Source organism: Nothoprocta perdicaria, unplaced genomic scaffold (assembly GCF_003342845.1).
Source record: "Nothoprocta perdicaria isolate Ctin4 unplaced genomic scaffold, notPer1 scaffold_326, whole genome shotgun sequence".
Classification (NCBI taxonomy): domain Eukaryota; kingdom Metazoa; phylum Chordata; class Aves; order Tinamiformes; family Tinamidae; genus Nothoprocta; species Nothoprocta perdicaria.
This window is the reverse complement of record NW_020455562.1, coordinates 158,438-181,517: the sequence shown is the minus strand read 5'-3', so window position 1 is coordinate 181,517 and position 23,080 is coordinate 158,438. Positions and strand designations below refer to the sequence as shown.

General features: G+C 40.0%; 1 protein-coding gene across 1 annotated transcript in view; it reads right to left on the bottom strand.

Annotated features, from left to right (window-relative positions):
• Window positions 1–2,272: 2,272 nt before the first annotated feature.
• Window positions 2,273–23,080, bottom strand: part of NECAB1 (N-terminal EF-hand calcium binding protein 1) — a 55,797-nt gene continuing 34,989 nt past the window's right edge. Inside the window, 8 exon segments of the mRNA XM_026043275.1 lie at window positions 2,273–2,301; window positions 5,429–5,520; window positions 6,439–6,516; window positions 8,396–8,508; window positions 9,477–9,527; window positions 12,045–12,121; window positions 13,369–13,493; window positions 22,616–22,709. Coding sequence (XP_025899060.1) covers window positions 2,273–2,301; window positions 5,429–5,520; window positions 6,439–6,516; window positions 8,396–8,508; window positions 9,477–9,527; window positions 12,045–12,121; window positions 13,369–13,493; window positions 22,616–22,709 — 659 coding nt within the window.

Sequence of the window (23,080 nt, the reverse complement as noted above, 5' to 3'; positions counted from 1 at the left end):
TAAAATTATCTTGCGAGTGTGTTTTATTTTTGTGGTGTTTAGGAGTAATGTTACCAAACTGAAATCTGCTCAGTTTTTTTCTCACTGGAAGCGTTTTAAAGTGAATAATACGGATTGTTTTCCCAGTATGTGTTGAAAGTTACCTCTGCATGTGGCTGTCTCAAAACTCTTAAGTGAAACCCTAATTTGTTCTTATCTATTATTCATTCAAAGGTTTGTTTACTAGCAAAAATATGAAGGAGAAAAATAGGTGGTGGGAGAGCTGTGACCTACTCGAACCTTTTTTTCCCCAGCGTGTTTTCATGAGATTCTTCTCCCAAGAAGACCTTCAAAGATGGCTTTGTTCAGGTCTAAGCATATGTTATAAAACAGCTTCTATTTCTGTCTTTTTCTTTCATTCTTAGCTAAGATTTCATTTTCTACCTTTTTTTTGCTTGGTCTTAGGCTTCCTGATGACTGATGTTTCTATTTATGTGCGTAAAGGTTGCAAAAGACTTTGGCTGTGCTGTTGGTTGTGTAACATACTGACCCTGAGAAGTAAAATGGTCTAGGAACCCAGGGAGGTTGTGGAGTCTCCTTCTCTGGAGGTCTCCAAACCCGCCTGGATGCCGCCCTGTGCCCCGTGCTCTGGGTGTCCCTGCTGGAGAAGGGGGGTTGGACTAGATGGTCTCTAGAGGTCCCTTCCAACCTCAACCATTCTGTGATTCTGTGATATATCCAGTGAATCCCTGCTTTTTTGACATCTAAATCCTAGCACCTAAAGCCCTATGTTTGAAGTCTTGCGTGGATCAGTCTGTGGGATGTGTGCAGGGCGGGCGTGAGGTATTTGGGGACAGTTTGTTCTGACACTGTTGCAGCACAACGCGTGCCCAGGGAAGGTTCCTCACGTGCCACAGCTCTGAACCTTGGGTTTATGCTCCGTGTAGAGGGCAGCACGCTGTGGATACTGTGCTGCTGCCTCCTGCAGTGTTTTCTGGAACAGGTTCCCTTGGCATTTTTACATAATGAGTGACTGCCACTGTAAGGTACCTCTCAGCACAATAGGAAACACCCTGAGTGTCATTTATCTCATGACCTGGCAGAGAGAACCTGCTTCTGTCTCCAGAAGAGAGKGGTTTTGTGGAGGTGTGGGGGCAGCCGGGTGATCTTCGCAGGTTGCAGGCAACTAACGGATGGACCAGACTTCTGCAGGGCACTGTCCTGGACTCTCCTGGGTTCAGAAGTTGCTAGAGGCATTAAACTTCTTAACATCTGGGGCTTCTTGCTGAAGGGGTTGCTCTCCCCAGCTCCATAACTAGATAGTTTGCTACGTGTCCTGTTCAGGTTTCTCAAGGGGGTGCTTATGTCATATTTATCTGCCATGCTAGATGAGTGGAGAGAGCAGTCATTTGGTACTTAGAACTTGTCAACCTGTCATGGGGCTATGAGGTTATAATAGTCTGTCTTGCCTATTTTATTTAYTAAATGAGCTACAAGCATAATTACAAGCACAGTTTCTGGGCAGAAGGCCTCGCTTGCTGCTTAGATGCTAATGAGACAGCAGAGCAACTTCTCCAGGAAGATGTTATTTCTGCTTCTAGCTTTATGGGTGCTTATGTTTTAAGAGTGGCTTCTTTTATGAGAACAGTTTYAGGATCCAATATAGTAAAAATTAATTCCTGGGTATTGAGGATGTGGAGCTTAGAGCTCCCTGGTTGTGAGGGCCCCAGGCACGTTTTGRGGAGGAGGTTGGGGAAGAAGAAGGCAGGTGCTGGGAGGAGAAGATGACTCTGCTCCCTCTTATCCTGGGCAGATTATCCTCTCTGCAGGTGAAGTTCTGTTTTAGCACAAAGACCTTTTCCCTGTTTATTCTCTTAAGTGATGACTTTCTTTAAGATAACACATTTATGTTAATACATGTGTTCATACCCATTTCCTTGGAAAAAGGAGGACACAGCAACAACTGTTTATTAATGGAAGCTCCAACTATGTGAAAATACTTGGTCACGTCCATCACAACGTGCTTCCCTGATCACTTGCCACAGGTTGAGGTTACACAGCAAACAGCTCRGCACAATTGTCTTGTGTTGCCTTTGGAATGCAGGGTTCCACTCAGCCRCTCTCAAGAAGAGAACATGTATTTTTTTATATTTAAAAGGGAAAGCTTGCACCTGTGATAAACTATAATGTCCTAATTTGTTACCCCGGGTACCTATATACGGCTATATAACGTTGCTGTAATGAAGAACATTCAGTGATGTTTTGCCATTAGTGATATTTGGAACCACAGCTTCTAGTTGCCCTTGAGGACCCACCACGATGCTGAAAGAGAAGAGAATTTATTTCTTATTTCTCCTTAAGCAGTATTTCTTTTTTTTTCCTGCCTCTTGTAAAATGCTAAATAAAACCTCTATAATAGAGGCATATGTCACCACGATATGAAGAGGGGAAAAAAAAMCACTTATATGTGCTGCTTATACTATAAAGCTGCATAGTTTCAAGGACAAAACCACTCCACACATAGGGAAAGCCCTTCAAATGGTAGGAGAGGTACCACGTGGCGGGGGAGGGCTTCAGGAAAAGGGGATTCATTCCTGTAGTGCTGCTTTGATCAGTCTCATAAGGCGCCTTAGAGGGGCTGTGTGGAATTCAGCAGGCGAGTCCCAGAGGGCAAACCGCAGAAAGCCTCTCGGAGGGAGGGGACACAGCCCCGCTGCACATGCCAGCGTTGCCGCAGAACAGCGCGTCCCCTGARCGACTGTGCTGCCTTTAGTGACTGTTCTTCCCGGTGACACCATCCAAACCTGCTGTTATCCTTTGTGCAGTTCTAGGAATTGAGTGGTTTGCCCTAAAAGCAGGAGATGTGATGGATTTATTGAAGGTCATTCGCAGAAAAGCAAAGCTGTAATCACCACATTATAAATGGGAGCGGAATAAAACACGTAGGTATATTGCAGTCCTTCCTCATTGGCCTTTCGGAATTGAACCTTTTTCGCAGGAGGRAACTGCAAGATTTGTGGAGAGAAGAGAAGCAAATAAATGAAATGTAGGTGATAAGTCCCTTTAGTGAAGAGGTGCTAGGAGCTCAGGGACTGGACATTTTGTTTTGAGGATTCGTTAATAGGATTTGGTTCCCTAAATCCTTCAGTTTGGGGCATTTTTTAAAAAAAAAAAATTATTCTTAAGAATCTAAAGATTCTTAAGGATCCTACCTACCTTTGGGCTAGAAAAGTGTTAAGTCTCTGAAACATCAGTGGGTTAGAAAGCTTTGGTGAAATGAATGTCAATTTAACAATTACTGTTATAGTGCTATAAATATTAAAACACTTTTCCTCTATCTTTTGTTTTCTTTGCCAAAAGCTTCATTAATATCCTCAAGGCTCAAGTCTTTCTATAAAGATGAGGCTTTCAATTACAGAGGGAACCAAATGATTCTGGCCAGTCTAGTTGCCTAACCTGAAGCCACTTTGGTCAGTTAAGAGGTGAGCAAGGGMCAGTGATAGATCCTGGTTCCCATTAAATGGTGGGAAATGAATATGCTATCTCCAGTAGTTACTGGATGAGGGTAATACTGGATCCAACAGTCCCAAAAACCCACGTGTTCCCGAATCATCCTGAGCCAGGTAAGTGCATTTTCCTTCATTTTAATGGCTTATCTGTATAAGGTCTCTAAGGTTGTAATCTCTTGTTGAGTCAGACTCAGAACGTGGCTTAAATTGTTTAATTTCTTAGTTACCTGGATGTGTCATAAGGAGTAGCTGCTTCTGAGCTGGGGTATGTGTATTTTTAAAGTACAGGCTGTATATTAGTTATAAGCAGGTTATGGTTCTTTTTTCCGAATTTTTACAGCACTATCTTTTTACACACCGCCTATAATTCTTTCACAAAATAGACTGGTAGCATCATAGACACCTTTTCGTTTTGTTCATTCTCCTGATGAGCGTGAACATTTTCTRTCTTTCAGACATGCATATAACATGTATAGTGTTGATTTATACATGTATGTATATGAAGGGCTCCCCATTAAAACAGTTGAGACGTCTGCGTGCCCCTTTCTAACACACAGTGATCTATAAAGGGGTGAAAACGCCTCCATCCTCCATGCGTCACTACTGCAGGGGCGGCCTAGTGGGAAGCGTTTCCATGGCAACTGTGGTGCCGGCGTGATGGCCGCCCTGAATCCAGCGGAGAATCCAGCGGCAGCCGCGTCCCAAGTTCACGCTTGGGCACTGGGGAATGACGCTCACGTTTTATTTTGCTGACTGTTTTTTCTCTTGCCGTGAGCAGAGCAGCAGTGGGACAATCCGGGCTCCTGCCTGTGCTGTTCCTTGGACACAAGGAAATCGGGCTGCGTTGCTTCTCACAGCCAACCTCATGTCTTGACCACTAGAATTTCCTTATGAGGAATCTGATTTAAAGGGATTCTGGCTTCATTCACTGTAATCCCCTGGTATTGCAGGAATCCTTGGCATATATTTTTATGTTCGTATCAGGCTCATCAAGTCTGAATTTTTTGACTGGTTTATTTTAAGGAGAGGGCTCAGGTCACTTAGAACTAGGTTATATATATATATATACAMRRKKWTATATATATATAYACACACACACACACTATATATATACACACACACAAATATATATATAAAAATACATATTTTTCCCTCACTAAATATAAATATAAATATAAATATAAATATAAATATAAATATAAATATAAATATAAATATAAATATAAATATAAATATATATGTATTTTCTCACATAGACATTAAAGTTATGGAAACCATGGTTTCATTTTAACAGATTTGTGCTAAGATAAAACACTGAAGTTCACTGTCCTTTCTCTGTAAAGCAGGACTCAGCCTTGATTAGCTCTGTCCCTAACAGCCTCTACCTGCTGTTTCTTTGAGGGAGCTGATGCCTCCTGGAAGTTGTATGCTCGTTGGCTTGTGTTAGAAATAGTAATTTGGAATGTCTAACATTTCTGATTAGGGTTTCTTCCTGTTTTGCTTTTATGTAGCAGGAAGCATGTGCAATCATTGGTTGGTAAATATCAGTTATTGGTAATTTAACACTCCAGGCAGTCAGTATGTATAATTAAAATGAAACCTTCATCAGAAAGTACTTTTTTTCTGCAAATCTTTAGTTGGATCTGCTTTGCTATTCACAAATAAGTATTTCATCTTCTAGACACTTCCTTGAACAGCATAGGCTGGCATAATACTTTTTGTCACATAAAATAAATCACTGCAGGCCTTACTCTGGCTGATATATTTTACATTCCTGTACTTAAACCTCAATTGTTGGCCTTCCTTTGCCCTCCATCCTTCACACAAGGAGATCTGGCTAAGGGTGGTGATATGGAGCCGCTGTGCATAAAGAACATGCTCTCAGAAAGCAGAGCTCTTTGCGCAGAACAGAAAAAGCTTTATGAAAAATTGGTATTTACCAGGAACTAGCATTGTTTTCATGAGCTCTGGAGTTTCCAAGAAGTCCACGTTATTTCTTTGGAATGATTTGCTGTAATTTGCTTGAAGGTGGCTAAATAATTATAAAAATAATTATAATTATTATAAAAAATAAGAATGTAACAAGTTTTTAAAGGCAGTATATATTCATACATATATGAGGAATATTCAGATTTGTTACAGGTAAGAAATTTTGTGCTTCAAAACAGATGATGATGCTAGAAGATTAGCTGTGAGGTTCCTTATAAAAATGCACTTTTTATTTTATACAGTGAACTTTATCACCCTGATACTCATTTCTTAGTTGTAACCCAGTGTAGTAGTTCTTTGTGTTCCTAACGTGTTGATTCATGTTACCAGTTTTGTTAGTCTTCTAAAAAATAAATTTTAAAAATAAATTTACTTGCTTTGAACTGAGCACAAATTCAAAAGCACAAATACTAAGCTTCAAGAGGTCTCCATCTTCCTTTAGATTGCTGCCTACATCCTATATTGTAGGGCTTTTGCTCACTGTAATTTTCATTTTGGGCCCAAAGAGACACTTTGGGAATCAGTCTGATGGGTTTTGTAATATGGATCTGAGAAAATTCAAGCTCCTCATGCCTTCTTGCATGCTTGAATATGTTGCTRGATTATTAACAAAAAATTATTTTTAATCCTTTGTTCTCATCACTGAACTATGCCAATATTGTTTCCTAGTTCTTCAGACTGCAATCAACTACTATCCGTTTGATGCCATGTGTTTGTTGTCACCATTGGCCTTTTTTTCTGTACTCCTAAAACTAGCTGTATCTTTCAGGTTTTTTAACTAAAATATATTGAAACAAAATTTTAATTTAAAATATACTTTAGTCTTAAGCGATTGAACTACTGCTGTGAAATATATATATGGTGATGCTGGTAGCAAGAGATCGGTTAGTGCAATTTAGAGTAACTTATGTTCCGCACTCCTGCACAATTCCTCTCTAACCTGSAAGAAGATAGGACTCGCCTATTCCAGGTGTTGCTGCTCTCCCACAACTCATATACAATGAAGCAGGAGTCATTTGAAAGCTTCTGTATGGAAACACTAAGAATTATAGGATACAGCTAATTTAATCAAACATGGCAAAACTACCAGACGTGCATAATATAATAAAACAGTGACTTAAAAAAAAGTACGTTTTGAGACACACACATTGCAAAATGTATACATTTGCTTTTTTTTTTTTTTTTTCAATTTATTGCATTTTTCTCCAACTTCTGTCTATGAGATAATGAGAATTTTCATGACTTTTTCAGTATTAATATTTGTAGAGTTAGGTATGTTCATGAAGCTCATTTTTCATATTGTTAATTTATTGATATTTCATATTGTTAATTTATTGATCATTTACATAAAGAAATGTCAGTAATGCAGAAAATTAATCCAGCTGTGGTGGAAAATAGCAATGTAGTGCAAGGAAGGGTAGGTTGGTACCCTGTCTGCTGCAGGTATTTTTCTAAATAATGTCATTCACAGTTGCTCTCGTGCCGTTCGGCTATCAATTTATCATGAGTAAAAACTGGCCCACAGATTATCTGGTCCTTCCCACAAAAATCATCCTGCTCGTTATCTGCTGGAAAGCTGTTATGCTGAGGAGCTTCTGCATCTGGCTGCCCAAACTGGTGGTTAGATGTATAGCACAAAAGGTAGAGCTATTTCTGAGTGCCCACACATGAGCTCGCCGGTTTTACTGCTAATGTGTGGAAAATTGCTCTCAGATTATTTGGTTTCAGCATGAAATATAACGGTAATAAATCATGTGATTTCTTTTTGTGTTATAATCTCCTGTTGGGTGAGAAAGTACATGGCAAAATACTGACAGTGATCGAGAGCTTTCAATGTGGCTACCCTGGAACACGGATGAGCTCAGAAGCAATCCGTAGGTGGCACCACCGACACACCAAATGTTGGCAAACCCAGGGAACAAAAGTCATTTTTGTTGTCTTTTGCCTCAGCTGTGCTCACAGCAGTGCAGGCTCCCTCCACAGACAGCTTTGTGCTCGGAGGGATGTTAACTTTAAGGAGGAGGGCACCTTCTCGCTGCCTTTGCCACCTCTTGGGCTCACGTGAGGATTTTATTTTCCTGGTAAACCCCCCATTACAAGTGAATCAGTAAAGGGTCGCTTTTTGTCCTCTTTCCTGCTCAACTTTCTTAYCCACGTTAGCATAAAATTTCCTGATAAGCTAGGAACATGGAAGGTAGTCTTCAAATGTACGAGAAGATTTCGTGCTTGGGATAATGAATGACTGTGAGAACCTGCAAGCAGCGAGCGGGCAGCCAACGCTGACGAGCTGCCCTCTCACGAGGAGGACAGCACTAGAGGCTGGCAAATGCAAAGGGGKTTCCCGTGTCGGCCTAGGGGCCTCAGCAAGCTGTGAACTGGTGACCTCCACAGCTGGAAGCCGTAAGAGAGCGTGTGTTCCCTTCTGAAAATGCTGTGTATTCCTTTTCCTATTTTTTAGTTTGCTATATTTTAGTCATATTCCTGACACTACTCACATATACTTTTGGCATCTCTTTGTGGCTCTAGTCATCCCAGAATCACAGACTGGTTGAGGTTGGAAGGGACCTCTAGGGATCATCTAGTCCAACCCCCTGCTCCAGCAGGGACACCCAGAGCACGGGGCACAGGGCGGCATCCAGGCGGGTTTGGAGACCTCCAGAGAAGGAGACTCCACAGCCTCCCTGGGCAGCCTGTGCCAGGGCTCTGTCACCCTCACAGTGAAGAAGTTCTTCCTCACATGGAGATGGAACTGCCTGTGTTTCAACTTACACCTGCTTATACCAGCTCTATCTTAATACCTGCGCATAATCCACCCAGGAAAGAAGATACTGCAGATTCTGTCTTTACAAACACCCTTGTGAATGAAAATCTGTTTCATTCCTTCCTTCTTTCGGCCCAAGTGCTAACTCTGTGCTTACTGCAAGCAGCCACCCTGGACACAAGCATGTTCCACCTACTGCGTCAGAGCAGGCCGCAGCGCCTCTGTGTCTTCTTCCAGCACGGATATTTGGTGCCGAACAATCAGGATGTGCTGATAAAATTGACATTATTATTGCCATATGGTGCTATGAACTCCTGGCACTTAAAGGTAAGAAAATCTAATAAAATAATAATTAAGAAAATCACTGAGGAAAAAAGAACAATTTCCCTTAAAAGTTCGCAGTACCTGTTTTGGTGCTCTGAAGTGATGAATTAGAACAGCTTATGGACTTTTTTATCACGGGAGCTACTGCGCAGGATGAAGTTCTAAAAAGGAACTGCCCCAAATGGGTTTCCACCTCAGGAAAATGGGGAGAGTTGAGTTGTCCCCACTCTGGATGAGAGAGTCTTTTGGGGAAAGTGCAAAGCAAGCGTTGATCTTGGAAATACTTAATGGTAAGGTCAGCGTGTTTCCATGGGTGAATGTGTATGCAGGTGAGAGTGAGGCCGAGATAAGAAAACATCCACAGGATTTGAATTAGATGCAGCGCTGCATTTCACTGAGGTGCTCTTATCTCTGGTGAGGAAATGCAGGCTTTTTACCTTTCAGAAGTCTGACTCACACTTGAACCAGATGACTAAGGCAGCCATCTCAGATGGCTSAGATGGAGCTTTTGCTCCACATTTCCTTAAAAAAAATATTGATAAACAGTAAAAATTATAGGACCAGTTTCTGTTAGAGAAGCCCTGTTTATCTTCATTACTATGCTTATCTCTCAGGCTCCTCCCTTTAAGTAGTTTATTGACTCATCCATTGAAACGTGCCCATTTTGCTGATTAAATATTTAAAGAAACACCTGCTCAAGGTAGTTTCATCTATGGCACAGGTTTGACTCCCCTCATAAAGGTCAGTCTCATTAAAAAAAAAAGTCAAATATTATTTGCAATTTGATACACATCTTTTGGAGTCTTGAACACGTTTTTTGTTTTGTTTTGAAGAAACTGAGATCATGTGAGATTAGCTCAGTGCCTAGCACTGAAAATCAGATGTCAAAGTTCATCAATTTGATAAAAATAAACAGATCTTGCGTTTTCTTCTAAAACTTCTTCAAATGGTTCGAGCTTTAGGTCCTTTCAGGCAATTGAGAAGAGGAAAAAAGGAAAAAAAACAGAAGAATATAAGAGGTAATATAAAATATTACAGATGAAATCTACACTTTTTTATAGCCAACTATGATAATAACTAGGTTCTGTTCTATCTCCAGAAATTTTAATTAAACCTCTTGTTTATTAGCTGCTGCCAGTGTAGCAGAAGCACTGTTTGCAGAATGTTGCACATTTCAGTGGCTAAATTCAACCTGGGCTGTTCTTTATAATTGCTTTTGCCTTTTCAAATCAAGCAACTTAAGCCAAGAATGGGTATTTTCTCATTTGTAACAACTCTTCCCTCCAGCATATGTTGGACTTCCCTCAGAAGAGGTGGCTGCCCAATTGAGTTGTCATGTGGAGATTGGCAAGCATGGCCATTTGGAATATACTGAATATTAAGTACCTTTAAGTCATAATGAAAACTTTATACAAAAGACTTTTTCAGTCACAAGTGACAATTTTCTAGGATTGCAAAATAGCAGGCAAACGATTCAAGGTAGGTTTCAACACCCCTCTGCTGCTCTTGCTTCTGAAGACAGACTAGGTAGCAGCGAGCAGGTATATTTGTAAGGAAATAGTGGCTTTGATAAAATCCACTYGTGTGCTTCATGATTCAGTGACTTATGCAAACACCATCTAGTAATCTCATAATTTACACAATATATCTCTGTGATATATAGGTATTTTAGTACCTGAAAAAATAAACAGAATTAGTTGCAATAAGCAGGCAGGGCAAAATTCACTGCCTGTTAGTGGTGCTTCACTTATTAAAATCAGTTCCTGTGTCAAAAATCTAAATAGGTTWTTCTACCTCAAGTTGGGTGTAGGTYGATGAACCTCAGGCCGCAGGCATTTGGCCAGCACAAATATTGTATTCMCTGAAAAGCTGGTAAGAGGCGATCAGCTAAAATTCATATGCAGGTAAAAAGCCCAACAGCTCATGGCAGGGCAAGCCAGCAATGAAATAACATTCCCATAAACTGCTTGTAGCTGTACCTCTTGTGCAGAATGTGCAGGGGAAATCARGAAGGAGGACAAAATCTGTAATAACTAATTTCTCATATAGAAAAGATGGTATATGGCAGTAATGCAATAGGCATGTTACAGAAAACAGCCAAGTTTCTTTTTTTTCAGTAAAATTCTTTTCCTTAATTTCCTTAAAATTTCCTTAAGCTCCTTTTGGCACATCAGGAGGTTTCTGTGGCAGGCTAGCAAGCTGCTGTTTCTAAAGCAGTGATGGAAGTAAAGCTGGACCAAAACAGTGTTTAAACTTCACAAAGAACTTAATTTTGAAAATATAATTTATAGCTATTCTAGCCCCTTCCATGAGGAATTCACAGGTGGTTAAAGGTAAATTAGGTGAGAGCCCATCAGATTTCCCAGGTAACTGAAGGGAATAGCAAGGACCTTTTCGGGAGTAGAATAGTGGAAGGTCTCAGGTATCAGCAACACCCCAAAGCCTGTGCTGACCTAGATAGCAGGAACAGCAAATTTTGGTGCAGCTGCAGCAAAATTYAGATTCATGGGAGTGGTTGGAGAGCTTGTGTGTTTGGGAGGGGAGAATGGCAGAGAAATGGAGAGGCAAGATGCATATGGGAAGGACAAGCAAGGGAAACGGAACTGAGGAACTGAGGGGAGTTGCATGCAAACAAGTCAGTGAGCTTGTCTACCTGAGCCCTGTGCCTCATCACCACTAATTAACGTATCTCCCTATTAAATGCCATTACATAAGTGTTTTCTGTGAGTACATGTATGTATAATGTATTAGTGAACTTCAAGCTGGACTAGCAGGTTAGTAGGAGATCCACATCTGCAAGGACCTKGGGTCTCAGTAGATGACTGGGTATGGGGCCCAGACCCAGGCATGCACATTAGATGGACTTAAAAGCCATGCTGATAATTGAGAGATCTGTGAGAGTGGCGTGTTTGTCCATCTAGACAGGGAGGGTGTCTGTGCTTTGCCAGGGAATGTCCATCCTGATCACCTGGCGAGGAGCAACAGCTCGGACTGTGAGCGTTTTTCAGATGCTCACATCTTTTAAAGTATAAAAAGTGAATAGAGGAATGCAGCCACAGCTTTCCACAAAGCCTGAAATGCCACAAAGCCTTTAGCCATTTTATGCGGAGTATGGGGCATTTAGAGCAGCCTTCAGAGTCCCTTGGTGATGTTTTATAGCTATCAATATGTGCGAGGAGTGTGCTTCGTATGTACAAGGCATCTATGGCATGTGCAGCATGAAATATGCTCGTCTGCCTGTCACCTGCCAAGCACAGCTCTGTAACGACTGACTGGATCTTGCTCTCATGAAAGAGGAATAAGCAAAGTGAAAGGAAAATGTAGGCATTTCATGAGCTTGAGCTCACTTAGCTGAGGTGGAAGTTTCAGGCATTATTAACTAGAAAGACAGCATGATGAGGATGTTGATGGGCATTTGTGGTTACAGGCTTGCTTCAGAAAACATTCCTGAAAAAGAGAGAAAGAAGATATTGGATGTGCACCTCCTTTTCCAGTCTGTCAATCAGCTTTTGGAGTCTGTTTATCTGGATTATCCACTGATTGTCTTCTTCAGTCCACCCTTTGGAAAATATAAATAATGAAGAATATAAAATTACTAAGTGAGCACATACAGTATATTCATCTATCGTGTAACAGAAATTTAATTCAGCTTAATTAATTCACTTTAATTCAGTAATTAATTTTGTTTCTCAACAGAAGATGGTGGTATCATTCTATGTTCATTTAGGTATAACTCRTGCAAAGTATTTGAATTGTATCAATGATTTTCCTTCTCAAGACTAATAGAAATCTGAAACAGAATGCGAGCCCAATACCAAATTCCATTTTATATTAACTCCAATGTTTTTGAAACTGCTGTAGTAGATGGAAAAAGGAACCATGCAGATGGAACCAGCTTGTAACCTGAGCATATAGTTCCAACAAATTTCATTTAGCTGTTCTAACTTTCTTTTTCCCACCCTCTAACTTTTTTTTTTCCCTCTCTACCTCTCCTGTAGTGATACCTACTATCATACAGCAAAAGTGAAGCTAGTACATACAGTTCTGTGCCGCAGGTATCTCTGAGCCTCCCTAAAGTCTCTAGAAGACTTGGTGGTCTGCCATATCCGAGGCTTGCAGATGGAAAGGGTAATGCTTCGGAAAGCAGATGTGTGCTTGCTCAACTGTTGTTTTTCAAAATCAAAGATTTTTCAGTGTGCATTCTCCATGCACATCTTCATAACCCACTCATTTTCCAGCTCAAAGCTCTTGTGACATTTGCAATGTATTTCTGTCAAACAAATCCTAACTGTGCCTGTGGACAGTAAGCAGGAAGACAAAGTTCAAACACAAATCAAGAGATGAAAGAGATTTATCTATCCAAGTCCAATCGAATAGTGTTTGAGAAAGCTGTTCACTCGTTAAGGTAACGCAGTAGCTGGACATGGTCTGCAGAGGTTTGGGTCCCTAATTCCTATGAATTCCTAATTCCTATGAATTCCTATGAATTAGGAATTGAGTAACAACACTAGGAGACCTTCCTCGTTATGGACACGAGCGGGTCACAGCCAGGGGCCAAACAGCAGCACGTTGCATTGCACTGAACGAACGGCACCATTTCACTGAGCGGCAGACTGTGAGCACAAGAGTGTGTGACAGGAAGGTCTCTGAAAGAGGATTAAAAAGAAAGAGGCAAGTAGGCCGCTGCCAACAGTGWGGTCTGCATGACAGGTCAAGAAACGGGCTCGAGCTCCTGTGGTATTTATGTATATATTTGTGTTATATATTTGTGTGCATGTATGTTTTAAGTGCACCTGAAATGTGAACCTGTGTTAAAATGAGGGCAGTTTGGCAACATATTGCCAAATTGGCTGTTGTTTCTTAGAAGCCTTCGAGCTGAATATTTTTCTGGCCATTGGACCAAGAGGGCTTCTGGTTTTGCTGGGTCTTGTCTATAGACAGAGGACAATTCAGCAGGTGATAAATGTGAGCAAGCTGCTCTTTTCTTTCTGTTTTCACAAAGCATGTTAGCATGTTCCTCCCTGAATTAGGAGAAGTACCTTTTGAGACTCTCAAATTATTTTCCAGATCTTCACTATTCTTAATTAGATAAACCTASGTTGCTAGTCATTAAAGAAGGAGGGAGAAAAAGAATTAAGTTGTTAACTTATGCCTGTCTKTTAGAGAGATAAAACTACTCGGTGATGGGCTTTTGACCCAACCCAAGCCATCATTCACAAGCTTCTTTGCATGATTCATGGTTTCATAGTGTCCTGGTGGTAGAACTGGGGTCACACAAGCAGCTAACAATCAGTGCCCCAAACCTGAGCGTGTAATTGGGAAAATTCAGGCTTATACTGTTGCAGCACCTGGCGAAGCTTCCGACAAAGCAGACACATCCAATATGAATGCTGCRAATGCCGAAGCTTTATTGCAGTCATCGCTCTTTTATATCATTTTGTACAATGCRGAGTTACTCCCCTAATTTGGCACAGATATATTTGCAGTTTGGACTCTGCTGATAACAGGCATCCTGCAYGACCATTTGTCCTTGCATTCCTAGGCAGCACTCCTGATGCTGGTCCCTCCTCCGTGAGACTCTCCATCTACTATTCTTCCCGGTGGTCGCTTCATCTCTCTGGGAAATGCAAAGTTCARCTACTCATGCTAAGCTAGGCCTCACTTACGTCAAGCTAACCTTTTTCTACGTCTAAAAGTCTTGTCTTATTGCCATGAATCAATCCCACAGACTGGAATTATCAGAATCTCTTTATTTAGATGTATTTTGCACAAGTATTGGTGTTTGCAACTCTTGTATGCAGAAAWACACTCACTTATTGCACCCTATAGACCAAGTGACTATTCTATATTTTTCTTTATGTAGTTGGAGAATTCACTAAAAAACCTCTGCACAGATATCACTTAAATTTCACCATATTTGCAAACACAGTTTACCTATGGATTGAAGTTAGTGGGAATACTTCCAGTGATTGTAATGGCTATTAAATGAGGTCTCTCTGTACAAATCAAAGGGTTAAAACAGACCACATCCCTTTTTTTTGGGAATTAGTATGGCTCAGTGGCCTATAAGATGGATTGGGAAGAAGGAATTTAGATCTAAGGTTGAAAATTCTCACCTTAAAGTGACATTGGGCAATGCTCACCACTTTATTGAGTGTCACAGTTACTGCCTGTTAGAAGATAGCTTCCTTGTAGGATTCTTTGATCTATTTCCTTAGTTTTATTGACCACAAGTTGCAGTTCATTACGCTGCACAGCACTTTGGCCAGTCCACATAAAGTTAGCCGTTGCTACCATATACCTGCTGTTACTTTTACTGACTCTGAGTGTGGGCAATTTTCCACTTGTCCCTTCATCAAGAGACAACTGCAACTTTTGTGAGCATTTGATATAAGCTCCCATTATACAACAGAAAATAGATATAATTACAATTTGCGCATGAAAACGGTCAAAGTGATCTTTAAGTTGGCTTGTAGCTCGCTTCAAAGGTGCAGAAGAGGCCCACCTTGTAAAGCTGGAGTAGGAATGGTTCAAGCCCCCCTCCTTCTAGGGGAGGCCACATTTCATATTCCGTGACTCTTTTGATCCCCTTGATACCTGACTCCAGCTCCAGTCCTTTCTCCTCTGGGTAACCTGACACAGCAGTTGATGGAAAAAAAGCTCCTTGAGATGCCAAAGGCCCATGATAACTGTGCTGGTTTCTTCARGGCAGGCAAACGTAAGGGACAAAAGTAGCTCTGAACCCTTTCAGAAGGGCCAAAGCAAGAGCCCTGCAGGCTGCAAGAGTTGAACCTCTCCCGGAGGAGGAGGAAGGACCCAATGAGCGATGGATGGAGAGTCAGTTAAGGCATCAACAAGAATGTCCCAAAAAACATGGAACAGGAGGGAGCAAGTTTAGAAAAACAAATAAAACAAAACAAAGCTTTGTGTTTAACTGGAAAACCTTTTATCTAATGTGGAAAACTCAAGTCCAAAGAGATTGCCTCAGGTAGGTATATAAGAACTTGCAGAGTTCAGAGCTGCTGGTTTTAGACCCAGACTTGAGTGACTGTGGTCTAGGCCAAAGGCTGAGCTGTGGTGGCTGTTCCTGGTGTCTGTGACTGTGCAAGGATTTCCTATCCAGACCAGTAGCCTTAGCTACAAAGGAAGCCCATTTCTCAAGTTCCATTTTACATACCTTAGCTATATAGTTTCATTTCTGGAAGGAGCATCRTAATGCATGACAGAAATCTAATTTATAGTTATTCCATTTTTTAATTAAAAAAAAAAAAAAGAGTAAAAGCACGATGGGCACCTAAGCTACCTGTTGCCAACATGCTTTTCAAGATGTGCAAAGGCTTTTTCAAGACATTTGATGGGATTCAACTATGGAGTTTGTACAAAAATACAGAAAGACACAGATCCCAAATYGTTAGACTAGAAGGCTCAAGATCTTTTTTTAATATTATTATTTTTATTTTTGCAATGCATTGAGTGGCCTAGATGATGTTTATAACAACTATTTACAGTCATTATATTACTTTGAAATTTTCTGTTTCCTTTTTTATATTGCATCAAAATAAAAATAAAGTAGAATAAAATAAAATAAAATAAAATAAAATAAAATAAAATAAAATAAAATAAAATAAAAATAAAATAAAATAAAATAAAATAAAATAGCTTATATTTACAGAAAACATCCAAAGCAATGGAAAATTAGTTGCTATTGAGTCCAACTCAGCAAGGAATAATTTGTTTAAATTGCCCAGGTCATAGATCATGGGAACACTACCCTAGGTTTAATATTTGAAGTTCAGCATATAAAACTAGTCAGAACAATTGTATTAAAAAAAAGAAATCTTATTCATTTCAATGAATCATAACAGAATGACAGCAGAAACCAGACCCAGRTATTCACTGTGTTCACACAAATGCAACTGTACCAGTGTCTCTTTGGAAGAGCTACTGGGTGCACAATATGCTGCACTGCTGCAAAAGGTTACTAGAAACAGATCCAACCTCAGTTTAAAAGTTGGTCACAAAAGTCCCAAGTTTCCTGAAATATTGTGTTTGGAATAAGCTACKTGTTTAAATTCAGCTTAGAGATCTGGAACAGTGACAGTCAATAGTCATCACGCGCAATGCTCACGTTCAAGAAGRCTCCAAGAAAAACTGCAGTAATGGGACATCGTAGGAAGAGAAAATCTTATATGACAAAATTCTAGAATTTCTCATAGCATTTATAATGTYTCGGGGCAGAAACAGTTGCTCAGTCATAGGATGCTCTCTGCCTTGCTGCCGAGGGTACCACTAGTGATGGATTTAGCTCTGTCACCAGCATCCCTGTCTTCACATGAGCTTTCAGCAGGCAGCTGATGAGCAGCTGCTTACATGGATTTATACAAAAAGCTCCAGCCTCCAATTCTAATTATTGGCAATTGGGTCTCATTAAAAATTAGRGGAAGAAAAAATATCAGGGAAATTCAGGCAAGACATCCAAGGTGAGAAGAAAAGACTTTGTAGGAATTTGCAGACTGCATTTAATCAGTTTTATAACAATGGAAAAGGTAGAATACAAGGAACAACTGTATCTGCAGATGGGAACATTCTTTAAAGCCTCGTAGGATTTAGTGACGTTTTATTGTTTATTGCTTAATTGAGTTCTGATTGCTCAAAAAGACTCAYTGAAAAATTCTCACCAAAATCTTAACTTCATACAGCTTTGCAATTTAAACAACACACACACACACACACAGAGTTTGAAACGCATTTGTTTTCCTTCTTATTTTCTTTTTTTTTTTAACTGAAAATTAGTTCAAAACCACTGAAAGTTTTGTTTCCAGGATTCAATTAGAAGGAGGTGGCCTTTAGGACTTGCAGTTTCTTCGCCATACCAGCACTAGCTTCAGGATCTCGTCTCATTTCATAGATGCAGCTGTGAACACTGTTAACAGTGTTCATAGTTCATGTTCATAACACTATTAACAGTATTCACAGCTGGTAGGTAAGTTTGGTTTGATATTAGAGTTGCATGAAAAATCTGCCCGAGAAGTGGAGCTGGGATCCACACTGCATTTCTCCTGTTTTGAATAAACTCTGTACAAAAAATTATAAAAAGAGCTGTAAGGTATGTCCAGTTTAGGTAGTGCAATAGAGCAAACTGTTACTGAATGGTAGCCTGAAGCCRCCAAAAAACAGTCACAATTAATTATGTGCAGTTAAGAAATATATCAGATTGCAGTGATGTTTGAATATATATACATTGTAGCTACTTTCATTACAGAAGAGAGTTTTGTGACTCTGTGTACTTACTTATTTAATAGGTGTAAAATATTGAATTTAGTCACCTGGCTGAAAGTATCGAAAAAGTATTAAAGGAAAAAGTATTATAAAAGTATTTAAAATAATTATTGCGAGCTGTCTGTGCACGCTCTTTATGTTTTGAAATTCACACATCAGCSCAGTGCTTTATGTGACCTTCATCCTGAAGAGATTTCTCATGTCCTATAGGAAATACTAACAGGAACAACCTCTTTTTGTTCTGTTTTTTTTTTTGTTTGTTTGGGTTTTTTTTGTTTTGTTTTGTTTTGTTTTTTTGTATTTCATTTCTAGCTGAATCGGACCATTTTTTCCACTTTAAAACATAAAGATGGTAGATAGCAAAGGTGCTAGACTGGGGCTGACTAAATGACCTGCATTCAAAATCAACGCATGTGAATGTATAGCCTGGTTAACCTGTCACAGTGGCATAGGACACTTCTGCATTTCACCAGGACACACAGTTGCTGCAAAAGGAGCATATGTGAAAAGTGCAGTTATAAGGAGATCAAGGCTATGATTCCATGAAAGTTGCTAATAAATTCTAGACAGATGTAAAAACTGGTGCCAGACAATTTAACGTGAAAAGAAAAAACAAATTGAAACTTTTTTTTATTTTATTTTTTTCTTAGACAGAATGCTACTTATGGAACTCAGATACTGACATATATTTCTATAGCATTTTGGGTTATTTTGGGTTATAATTTATATAATCACTGCAGTTACTATTACTCAAACATGTGATTAAAAATCTAGATATTCTGGTTTATATCAAGTATCAAGCCACCAGAGTGCAGCATTCTACATAGTTCCTGCRAATGCCACCAATCTGGTGTGTCCCTGTGTTAGACTTTCGCTCCCACAATCTTCTAATTTGGCTTGCTCCTATTTCTTTTTTATTTTTTGTTTTTTCCCTAAATGCTGAGTTTGGGAGGCTGCTCCAGAACTTTTTACTTGTCCTCTTATGAGCTGTGGGTTGCAAAATTTCTTTTCATTGTATTTGTATGTGAATGCAAGCTATAGAATGGAATAAAAAATGTAGCTTCGCAAAAGTGTTTTGTATGTTTGGCTAATAAAAAAGTTGATATTTAATATTTAAATTAATAGTTTTCTGCACATTGTTGTAAAAGACATCAGAAAAAAGATAAAGATTTAAAGAATAAGCTTTCCAGTGCCTCTGCAAAAGCTTGCCAAGTCTTTAATTTTAATGCTTCCTGTTTATAAGATGAAGAAGGAAGGAGATAAGCACAGTTATCCCAGCTTGTACTTTGATCAGGAAAACTGCAAGCTGCCAGCGACAAGAAAAATAACTGACAGCAGTGATAAATGCCTCCTTTTCCACTGCTGTCCCGAGATACAAGTGCAACTCGGAACGCCTCTCCATCCTGTGGAGAGAGGTCACCAAATATCGAGTGCCACCAGGCTCCCCATCAACCATCAGATCTATATTTGCCTTCCTTGTGAAAGGAGAAAACACTTGGAGATCAGGAGCACACAGAGGGGCTGTGGCCTCCCCAGTATCCTCAAGTAGGATGACTTTTGCATTTAAATCATGTGGACATTAAACCTTTCCCTGGCTGCAAAATGTTCCTTTCTGTATCGTTCCCTGTGTTCCTTTGGCAGCACTTCCTTCTCCTCCACAGGTGCAGGCTTCCTGGCTTCCCACCTGATACACTGCCCTGGAAATGTTGGTTTTAGTTTAGGAAGGAAGTGTGAAATTGGGATTTTGCTGCCCTCGTGCTCAGTGTGCAGCATCGAGACCTGGAGACGCCAGTTCCCATTGGAATGAAAGCACTGAAAGACTAAGTGGATTAGATGGGAAGGATCTGGCTCCAAAGTAGGGAAAGAAAGGAGTGTGGATCCCAAGCCTCTTGGAAAAACACTGTAACATTCTCTCCCTTCAGTGACCCCTTTTCATCTTGAGCTAGTGCAGGAGTGGCAATATGGAGCGATGCTCAGCTCAGAAAAGCAGCCTCGAGACCTCTCCAGAGCCCAGCAAACTCCATTACATCTGGCTGCTCTGGCTTTAAATCACTCCGAGTGTGGCTACGAGGAAGGAATCTTGCTCCTATGAGTTTGAATACATGTGAGGATGCCCAGAAAGGCACCGCGAGAGCAAGCAAGCTGAGGAAAGCAAAGAAACTCCCAAGCGGGCCAACTAAATCCCATGGGCTTGGAGGGAAGGTGCGTTACCTCCTCAGGCCTTTGGCTTTAACAGCTTTATAAATGGCTTTTTGCAAATGCCATGGAGGTAAAGTCTACTGAAATTGCACTGTAACTACCCTGCAGTAACCAGCTAACCACTAACCTGCCAGGTGAAAAAACAAACAAAAAAGGCCTAAGGAAATAATGTGGAATGATACAGGCCATTTGGTTCATCCTGATTTAAAGCCAGGGATCCATAGCAAAGCCAAATTCAAATAGCTCTTGGTGAGAGCTCTTGCTGACTAACTGTTGGAGGAGCTCACACGTAGGGAATGTTAATCAAAACTTGCATCTTTTTGGCTAATGCATGTGTTTTCCAAAACTGAAGGTGAAYTAAATTAATAAAAAGGGCGATATAATGAGTCAAATCAGTTCAAGTGCAATAGCTATTTGATGTACATTTTTGTACTACCTTTATAGATATAAATCAGGGTGGCTTTTTTTGTGTATTTTTGGATTTATATTAATGCATGCAAAGAAGCAAATAAAAGCATATTCATTTTTTATTTTTTAAAAAACCTGTAGTTAAAATAGTTCCTTGTTCTTCTCCGGAATAAGGAAGGGTTACAGGTTTGTGTTTCAGAATTCGCGAGATGTTTAGAGGCTCACCTGGTGATCCAGGTTTCTGCTGTACCCTGGCACYGCTGAGTTTCCTTGGAAACCAAGATGGAAAATTGAGCAAGGAGTCCAGCTCTGCAGCTGCCTCTCGTGTGAGGAATCTGCCGGGAAAGGACAATATGCATTAGGAAAGCGATATAGCGATATAAGCGATAGAGCGATATAAGCGATAGGAAATATGCGATAGGAAAGCAGAGCTTCTGTATAGGGAGGACACACAGGAGAATGATCATATGATTATAAACTGGATAAATAAAACGGAGTATCAAATTGCTCCTTATTCCCCACAGGGGTTAAATTTAGAATTTAATTTCTTTACAAAGTCAGAGRTGCTGGGAATGCCCTTGATGGAAAACTCTGTTAGGATCTTTGTGGACACGTGTTTATGCTGATTGACTGTATTCATATTTTGTCAAATGACTGCAATTGAAAAAAAATTGCAGTACTATCTTTGCTTTAGTCTTAACACCTTGAAAGAAAATAAGCAATTGGGATATTCTTGCAAGAAAGAAAACAGTAAGYTTGCATATTCAGACATGGAGGTAAATATAAATTTCCTCTTTCTTTTTATTTAGATTGGAACCTCAAGTAGACAATTCAACTTATCAAATACTCCAGACTTTCTTATTCACCGTGTAGTCAATTCACTGAGGTCAATTCAGTCCTTACTTCTCCTAATTCTGCTACTGAGACCCATCCTCTATAATTAACTTCTGGAGTTATTCTTAAATCCCTCACTATGTTTACAYGGCGGTTATCAGCTGACATGTTCTGCCCCTTCGCTGTACTGTATAAGGGCAGCTAATCAAGCAGTTAGTATTTTTGAGTGACACATAGGGAGAATAAACTGCTCTGCTCCCTCTCGGTGGCCAGGCCGTGGGGCAGCGAGCCAGCCCACGCTCCGAGCCCACGTTCCCTTCCTCTGGAATGGAAGGGGCGCAGCAGGAACGGAGGGACGTTCAGCTTGCTGGCTCAAGTTCTACATAAGCAGGATAGACTTCTTGTGAGGATTTCATTTTGCCATTGCAGGGAAAATGTATGGATGCTGCACTTTTTCAAATGCCTGAATGCCAGAGATAGCCACTTCCCTGGGGAAGCGCAATTTTCTCCCTATTTATCACTGCTTGACTAATACAGGTTTTATTGTCCCCATAGGTTCTGGCTCAATTTTATTTTCAGGACTGGAATCAAAGAATGCAAGTGTTTATGGTTTGCCTTTCAGTGATAGCTAGTGTTGTTATTGTCAGAGATATTCTTATGTGATTTTCAGGGACCAGTTGTATTTATGGAGTTATTAGGGACAAACTCCCCAACAGCTACACAGCCACAGCCAGGAATGTTTTGCATCCATGACAGTACTGGGACAAATCCTTCAGGAAAAGAGAGTATGAGGGGAAATAGTCCTTTTTAATCTTTTAAGAATATCCTGGAATCTACATTCAGCAGTAACTTAAATATGATTCCCTAATATGCTTCCAAAGGACTCCTGCTTACCTAATCTAATAGTAGGCAATATTACTGACTATAGTTGAAGTCATTTACATTGCTTTTTGCTATCAAAACTTTTACTAACTTAAAACTCTTAAGTTATTTTTTCAACTTTGGACTATTTTCATTGTTGATAATACCCACCTACCCTGAGTGGGACATGGAGGCTTTTCTGGGCCACTGCAATATGAAAATATCTTTCTGATCATAAACAAAGGAGTTAATCACTTTGATTATCTCCAAACTGCTCTACTTTGCAGGCAGAGCTTTACCATGGTGCTGCTCCTCTGCTTTTTCTACCCAGCCATAYATATATGTGGAAGAATTTAAACATAAATTAGCAGCTAGGTCTATGTCAGCTATGTCTAGATAACAAAATACTGGATGCATGTTCAAGTTAACAAAACAACATGTAGAGAAAAYGCCACAGCGTTTACTTACTTACTTTGTTTTGTCCATTGCCTTCAGTACAGTGATGTTTAAGTCTTCCAAGACACACAGAACATTTCCGAACTCTCCTAATTGCTGGGAAAAATAGTCTAAAAGAAGAAGAAAACCCAATTCACCTATTTATGACCAAAGTTATTAAATTTTATTAAATATCAATTTAATTTTTTCATGAGTATTTTTCATAAAAGTCATTTTCATGACTTTTTTTTCGTTTACAAATAACTCTACTAGTGCCCTTAGAGTTGAAAGAGAGGAGATTAAGAGGGGCTTCTCTGAGTTGGGTTAGCTGAGACCAGTTGTTTCTCCCAGGTCCTCCAAGAAGTGAGAGGGACATGAGCTGGCCAGCTAAGCATGTGGTATGTACTCTGAAAGACTGGTGTTACTTAAAAAAAGGACATACAACAGAAAGAGCTGATCATATCATAGAATGCCGAAGGTTGGAAGGGACCTCAGAGGTCAT